Source organism: Parasteatoda tepidariorum, chromosome 2, assembly GCF_982258835.1.
Source record: "Parasteatoda tepidariorum strain Cologne lab strain chromosome 2, Ptep-v5.0, whole genome shotgun sequence".
NCBI lineage: Eukaryota > Metazoa > Arthropoda > Arachnida > Araneae > Theridiidae > Parasteatoda > Parasteatoda tepidariorum.
Window position 1 is genome coordinate 9,232,261 of NC_141756.1, and position 8,645 is coordinate 9,240,905.

Below are 8,645 nucleotides of genomic sequence, written 5' to 3' on the forward strand. Positions count from 1 at the left end.
GGTTTTTCTGTTGTCATGTACAAGTTTCATCTTTCACTTTGCTCTGTGTGCTTGTTTTAACTGTTAATTTTAATCAAAATACAGCTGTCTGATTAAAATGTCATACAAATATGTCAGAAGATTTTTATGTTAGTTTGTTCATATATATACATATGTTACTAAAGGTTAAGTTAATATTTGCAATTTTATTTGTAACTTTTATTTGTTTTTAGAAACCAATACCTGACTGAAACATGCATTGCGTAATTAGTTAGAGTATTTTATTATTAGTGAAAAAAAAGTGAAAAAACATTGCATTATTTATGTTTTTCTTTTGTTTTTTAAATTTTTTATGTGGAGTATCTGTCTTATAAATTCAGTTTTTTTTTCAAATATGTAAATGAAATAACTCTTTTAAGCAGATAACTTTGTTGATATGCAAATAATGTTCTTTGTTGATATGCAAATAATGTATTTTTTATTTATTAGAAAAAAATAAATTTGGAGCAATTTTGTTAATTTACTTTTAACATATAAATTTAAATATTAATATTCTACAGAATAAAAATTTCTAAAATAGTTCATATATTGTACAGTGTTTATGATGATGCTGCAATTATAATTTAGCTACTTTAATAAGATCTGAAATGCTGTACAATATTTTGTAACATGCTGATATAAAGTCATTACTTTTTTTTGTAACAAGGAAAGGGTTGTTAAAGTTTGATTATTTGCTTTAAGTGTTTTAAACATTTGAATTGTGTAGAAAACCTATATTGCTAAATATAGATACTATTTATGATTCTTTTAAAGGGGAGGTGAAAATTCATATATATAAAGTTCTTTTTCTTTAAGTAATTGTGTTAATGGAACATATTTTCGCCCGTGTATAATTTCTCCGTAATATTTATGAAAGTTACAATTTTTCAGAATTTTTATAATAATCTGTTATAAACAAGTTTTTTTTCCATAACTTTTAAGAGATATGAAATATGAACCCTTACATGTTTTTTTTTATTTAATGGTGAATTCATGCATAATATAATTAATACTAATTATTTACCTATATGAAATTAAGGTGCAAAAATATCTTGAAATTGCACTATTCAAATTTTATTAACGCTATATGTATTATTGTATTTTTGATTACGGATAGCTAGTTTGGTAAGTTGAAACCTCTGAGTTTTAAATTTCTTGAAAAGTGGTTATCTTTTTAATTGTCTTCATAAACTTTTTTTAGCAATTTTTCTCAATTCTAAATTATCTGTATTAAATATTTTACTTTTAGGCTTGAAAAGGATTGTTATCTATGATAGCAGTGAAGATAAGAGGCTAAAGAACCTAAGTGCAAAAATGCATCACTGTGAATTCTGCAGTTACTCTACTTATGTAACCACTAACTTAAAAAACCATCTGCGTGTTCACACTGGGGAGAAACCATACGGTTGTCAATATTGTTCAAAGCGTTTTTCTCGTAAAGATCATCTTTACAAGCATTTATTCAACTGTCACCGCAATGCAGTAATATGATTCAATTTTGTCCTCAAGATGTACTCCTCTACCTACACTAATTCAAGAATTTAATCACACAATCATCCAAAATTTAATGCAACTAGTCAATAAGAAATCATGAAGGGCATTGACAAATTAAATTAATAAGTAAATTTTTTGAAAGTCATATAGAAGTAATTTAATAAAGTATTTCCCAATGTGGAATTTATTAATCCTTTTATAAATAATGTGATTTTTAATTTTTTTTTAAATTAAATAATTCAATTTGTACTGACTAGTTAAACTGTAATAGTAGGACCTAACTTCTATTTATTATAGTTCATTTAAAAACAAACTCAATTTTCAAAATAAACTTTACAGTTGTTTAGTTTTTTAAAATATTTGATCTTTGAAAAATGTTTTAACTTAGAAAATTATACCTTGAATAGCAATGGACATTTTCTTTCGTACTTATTTGGATTTGATTATATTTATTTCTGGAATATTAAAAAAAAAAAAAAAAAAAAACTATTAAAAATAATGGTTTGATGATGTGTAAAAATCTTTAGCTAATGTGCAAATGAGGACTATTTTCTAAAATTATATTAATTATATAAAAAAATGGTGATTAATTAATGAGTTATAACTTTTAAACTGTTGATTGTTTATTAATTATCAAATTGCAAAAATTTTATAATTATTAAAATTTTTCTTTCCAATAATTTAGCTATTGGCTTTAAGTTCAGTTCAGGTTCCAGTTGCTTTTATTCTTTACCAATCTAACGAGAATAATTTTATCGTTTTAAATGTTAACATCTAATCACTTAATTTTGCAAGTGTATAATTCTTTTTATAATTTGTCAAACTCGTGGAATATATGTAAAATGGGAATCATGTACTACTTTTTAGTCAATTTTATGTAAAATTAGAAGAATTGAAGTATAGTTATTTCCTCTTGAAAGTTTTTCTATGCTAATTAAACCAGCTTCTTTGAATTGATAGAGAATTTTGTTACTTATTATACTTAAAAACTTTTAAGTTTCATGTTTAAAAAAAATTATATTCCTAAATGCTTGGAAAAACAGTTATGTTGTATTGTGCAATAAAAGAAAATTTCTCTATATTATAAATTTATTTTTCTTTTGTTAGTATATTAAGAGAACATTTATATTTATCAATAAAATTTTAAAATATTTATCAATACCATTATATATTTCATTTATTGGTTAGGTATTGTATTCATTAATACTTAAAGCAATACTTTTTTCATATTTTATTTATTAATATCTATTTTAAGCTTTCATTTTATTTTCAGGCACTCGTATCAGTCATCTTTAAGCCATTTTAATTATTTTGTTCAAAATTTTAATTGAATTTGAAATCTATTTCAACCATATTTTTAACCAAAATGAATTGCTAACTTTGATATCAGTATATTTTGACAAGTTTTTTCTTATTGTATTTTATAATTTTCAATTGTCAATTTAATTTCAAATACTGCATTAAAACTGTTCTCTGATCTAATATATTTCTAAATTTATTGTATCATCAACTTGACTCAAATAATTTATATTTTGAAAGAGAAAAAATAAACGCTTTTATGAAATTAATATTTTGCAATCATACCCAAGAACCAAATAAAAAGTAAAAGGTTTTTTTACTTCCCTTTTTTGCATAACAGATTTTAGTTATTAAAAGTCAATTCCCCAAGGCCTACAAGAACTGTTAAATTTTTATGAGTGAATATATCAGGGATTGAAAAGTAATATATTGGCATTCTGCTTTCATGCTAAGTTTTACTGAAATATTGAGTACCAACTAAGTTTTTCAAGGCAACTAAGATTCATATACTCTTATTCAAACTATTTGTTTTAAACATCAGTAATGTAATATGAAGTCTTATACAATTATCTTCAACTGTATTATGTTAAATGTATCAAACTGTATTATGTTAGAGTCTAAAAATTTCTAAATTAGATTTTTCACCCATGTATTCAGAAAATTGTTTTTTCTACATTTGTTTTTTATTATTTTTTTTATTATTACATGTAAATGGTGACACTTTAGGTCTCATAGTGGTAGCTCGTTAGGTAAAGTTTTTGAAATGATACTTCAAATCATATTATTAACAACTTCCTAGATTATCTGGAATTATCTCTGGTTGGTTACAATGAGAAAGCATTCTGCTTGGAATGGCAATTTGCCAAGTTTTGTTCTGAAGCTTCAGAGTTCGATCATAGAATTTAGCGTGTGTTTTGCCAGGTTGTATGCATCATGGATGCAGAGTAAATAAGTTACACTGAAAATTTTTTATGAAAAAGATAAGCGCATGCAAAAGCAATGCATATTATTGCTTATTTATTTTGTAATTTTGAATAAGGAAGATATGAATACATAAGAAGGGATTTTTTGCAAGTAGCTTCATCAAGGGGTGAAAGCTCAAGTAATTGGGACAATCCCACTGAAGTTGCCTGAGGGAACTAGAGTTGGTAAACTGGTGATAAAAACAATGCTTTTTAACATAGAGATAGTTCAAAATTCATAATAAACCATATGTATTATCTTTTGTTACAACTCGTGTTAAATAATTGAATAAAACTTACAATTCTCTTAACAGTCTTTATTTTATTTATTTATTTTTTTGTTGTTGCTTTTTTTATTATATTTATTTATTTTCTTTTAAAAAAATTGATGAGGGAAGCTGTTACAATTAATTTTTATTAGTTGGATGTGTTCATGTATTTTCACTTCACATTATTTGAATCTAAAATTTTCAACATTTTAATGAAGTTTTATTTATGCAGCATATAGGCTAAGAAGAGTTTTGAAAAGTACCAACGGTAAATAAAAATGTAAAATGACCTTTGAAATGCTTATTAATGAGCCAATTTCACTTTAGAAATGTTTAGCAAAAACGTGGTAAGTAACACACATCCACTTATAAAGATCTTTATTACCATTTTTGGAAGTATATTAAAAAAAATGTTATTAGCAAAAGAGGCACATCAACATGTCTCCAAGAGAAGCACAACAAAACATATGTCTTCTATTTTTAAACAAGTTAAAAGTATATTCTTCATTTTATAGTAGTACTATTTATGCATTTCTTTATTTTCAATCTTGTATATATATACATAACTATGTTTTTCCTTTTCTTTCAGTTTTTAAAGTTCCGCCCAAAAGAAAAAGAATACGCAGTAAAAATCGTAACAAAGTGCATTCCTGTCTTTTCTGTGACTATGTGACAATGCATATTACAAACTTGAAACACCATATTCGCACTCATACCGGAGAAAAACCATTTGTGTGCCAGATTTGTTTTAGGTGCTTCATGCGGAAAGAACATTTAAAGAATCACATTGTGAAGTCCCACGTTCCTGTTGCTAAAGCTTGAAACATGTAACATTTATTGAAGTGATGCTTTATTGAATAATAATGTTTTAGATTTTGTTTTTAATCTACTTATCTAAATCATCAACGTATATATTAATTTTCAGCATTTTTAAACAATTTTTTAAGCGTGAATTAATAAAATAGGATTTCATATTGAACTTGCATTAATAGTAGCAATTTATGAAGTTGTGGTAATGTGGCATGATTACCTACTAATTTTCACTTTATTTTGTTCAACAAAATTTGAAATTTTACTTTAGAAAGTGACAAAAAAAACTTGAATGATTGTTGAAACTGAATAGTTTTATTGTATACTCAATATGGAAAATGGTATGTTTCCTTGGTCAAAAAACTTCTTTGAAAACCAAAAATGGATCCGTTCAGCAAGATTCATTCTCTTGCCCATACAGCTAAAAGTACTCAATTTTGCAAGACACATTTTTCAGACTGAATGGCCACCTAATTCTCCAGCCTTGTATCCAATGGACTTTACTATTTGGTGTATCTCTGAGATAAATGCTTACCTCATAAGAGTTTGCTGGCCATGCAAAAGCTTTTTGCAAGGAATAGAACAAATCATAAGTAAGTTACTGGCCAAATGCAGAAAATTTTGTAATACATATCTATATTAAGGGCTTTGAAGATTAATATGTATGTTGCTTTTTCATGTTCACTAGAAGGTTAGGTTTTAATATTGTAATAAGCATTATAATATGTTTTTTTATTGGGTTAGTTATTGGTTGTCAACCTTGTATGTAACCATATATTGCATGTATGAAAAGCACTTTTAAGCATTTTTCTTTTGTGGTTTTTTTAATATCCTAGCAAAAAAGTAATTTTATAATAATTAATATGCAAGCTTTTTTTTCCTTATACAATTTTAAAAGACTACTAATGAAAACATAATTATTTGTTTACTTGTTTAAAAATGCTGAGTAAAAATACCAGTTAAAAGGAAACAAAAATTTGTCATTATATAATGGTACTATTGGCCAAGTGTGCACTTTTTAGTTTCTTGGCATAAAATATGTTATACTTCTTCTTTTACCTTTAACTTAGAAATTGACGGAGTGATTGTTCTTTATATATTTTGAAGTGCTTTTTGCAAAGACTCTTGTTCCAAATTTAAAGAGTTTTTAGAGGATTTCAGAATCTAATTTTACCAGCCAAGCGAATTGCTATTACAGTATGTATAACACATATACTCGTTGTGTAAAATAAATAAAAATTACCATTAACTATCAAAATTTCAATAAATCTTTTCTAAATCTTTTTTTAAGATAAGAATATCATTTAGTGGTGTGTTTTCTTTATATTATCCATAAAATTGCTAAGTATTTTATTTTGAGGAATGGTTCAAAACTGATTCTGTATGTAAGCCAGAACTTGGACAACGAGCATTGATTTGAGAAGTTGCATAAACAATTAAAAAAAGCCAATATTGAACTTTTGTTCTAATGAGACAGAGTCCTAGTCATGGATGAGGCATTCAATTAAAAACAATTTCTCACTTTTATTGCTTTTGTGTTGTATTTTACGAATTCTAATATTTTTTGACAAACTTTTAAATTTCTAATAAGACCATTTGCCCTACATTTAACAGGTATGAACATCGTTGCTTTATTTTATTTCTGCACTAAAATTATGTGCTTAACTGCTTCGCAATTGAACTCAGGGTGCGTAGCGTTTGTAAAAAGTACTTAAAGGTGCTTTTTGGGGGATTTCGTTTTTAAAAGCTTTTGCAGGTGCTTTTTTCACCTGGTGTTTTTAAAAAGTGCTTTTTTTTCCTGAGTGATATCTGGTGGATCCCATGCATTTCACGAAAAATGGGGTGTTTGCTTCGTAATCATTCACACGGACTTCATGTCGTACCCACATTATGACTTGCGCATGCGCGCGCACTCGAAACTGAAACCCGAGTGCTCCAATTCGGATAGAGTTAGATCCTTATTAAATGTTTTTCTTTTTAATTTATTTTAATTTTATTCTTCTTTATTTTTTTTTACTTCTAACACTTTTTTGACGTAGGGGGTAAGGGTACTTTTGTTCTGAGTTCAGGGTCAAGTTGAATTCACTCGGTGATGTGGGAAAGTACTGTTTGTTTTGATTTACGTCCGTTTCTTTTTGGGTTTTTTTTTTAACGCTAAAACTGTTTATAAAAAGTTTTTGTTTTTCAATAATATCATTGATTGAATATGAATTTTTTGAGTGCTTGAAAATTTTTGTAAAGTGCTTAAAAAGTTTTTAAAAAGTGCTTATTTTTGATTCAAAGATTTGGCTACGCACCCTGTGAACTGTATGCTTCCAAACATATTTTTTAGTTTTTATTCTTATTTATAATGCATGTTTTAATTTTTCCCTGAACAATTTACAACTTCAGCTCTTTGTTATGCATTTCAGTTAAATCTCATAAAATTATTCAATCTTTTTTTTTTCCCTTCTTATGATTTATTCGAAATGTATAAGAACTAAATGCTACATGATTTTTCTTTTTTGTTATATCTTATATTAAATCTTGAAACCGTTGTTCACACAATCTGCTGTTTTAAAAATATATATTGTTTAAAATGTATGTTGTTTAATTTACAAGCATTTTCATGTTTTTAATGGTTAAGTCATATTAAGCTTTTTCAGTAATGTTGATAGTTTGAAGAATTTATTAAAGTGCAAATAAGTTCACCCAGTAATTTACTTTACAAGTAAATACAAGTAATTTACTTTACAAGTGAATTACTTTTATCTTTTTAAAATATTTTCTGTTGTTCAATCTTTATTCTTAGAATGTGTAATTCTGTACTTTAAACTACATTTTATGAATAAAATAATTTTGTTATAAACTATTTTTGTTCAAAATTTGTGTTCTTGTTTTATATTTTAATTATTATTTTCTATTTATTTAATATTAATATCAAATAATTAGAGTATTATTTTGTTATTAATATTATTTTTCATTCTTTTTTTATTTTAATTATTTTTTTAGTGTATGCTTTGCTTCAAATTTAATGATGGTACCAGTTTTAATTGCTTTGTTTTATGATAATTAGACCATGCATCACATATATTTTTATGTGAACTTTTTTTGAACATGAATTAGTTGGAAATTTATTGTCAATTAAAAATGTATTCTCAAAAGCTTTAAAAATATCCTGCACATTTATTTGTGCCAGTACCATATTCATTTATCTGCTCCAGTAAACTCTGCTTTGATACCTCCCATAATCCTAGACATGGACGAAGCATTCAATGCAAAAATTCACAGATTATTTATTATTAATTTTAAAACTTAACGTTATTATAATTTTTTTTATTATTATTGTTTTGTGTTATCATTACTTCTTTATTTTACTATTTTTATTTTGTTATTTTTATAATATATGTTTTTTTGTTTCAGAATATTTTTCTGCCCCTGCTGAAAGTTATCTTGGTAGAAAAATACATCATTGCCCTTACTGCAACTATTCTACACTTCATAAAGGTCACATGGAAAATCACATTCGAAGTCACACGGGAGAAAAACTGTACCCATGCACCATATGTGGCAAATCCTTTGCACAAAAAAGCCATCAAAGGAGGCATGAAGTAAATTGCAAAAGGAAGCAAATTTATGTCTAACAAAAAACAATGTCTTAGACTTGAAATTAAGGAGTTCATCCTTTACTTGTTTTTAAAGAATGTATATTTATTTACTCTCATGAATTTAATGTATTCATAAGGGCTTGATTTTCGAGAAGTTATAATGAATAAAATGTGTTTTGTTATGGAATCGCTTTTTTAAGTATTTG

At 26.0% G+C, this 8,645-nt stretch overlaps 1 protein-coding gene across 2 annotated transcripts; it reads left to right on the top strand.

Moving 5' to 3' along the window:
• The first annotated feature begins 563 nt into the window (after nt 1-563).
• Nucleotides 564-8,626, top strand: LOC107456386 (uncharacterized). 2 transcript variants are annotated; one of them, XM_087156846.1, is made up of 3 exons: nt 564-4,389; nt 4,632-5,445; nt 8,255-8,626. In XM_087156846.1, the coding sequence occupies exons 2-3, from the start codon at nt 5,184-5,186 to the stop codon at nt 8,473-8,475; spliced, it is 483 nt and encodes a 160-aa protein (XP_087012972.1). In that variant the 5' UTR covers nt 564-4,389; nt 4,632-5,183; the 3' UTR covers nt 8,476-8,626. The 2 variants fall into 2 exon arrangements, with proteins under 2 accessions (XP_087012972.1, XP_087012971.1); XM_087156845.1 differs by having other exon boundaries at nt 564-5,445.
• The last annotated feature ends 19 nt before the right edge of the window (nt 8,627-8,645 follow it).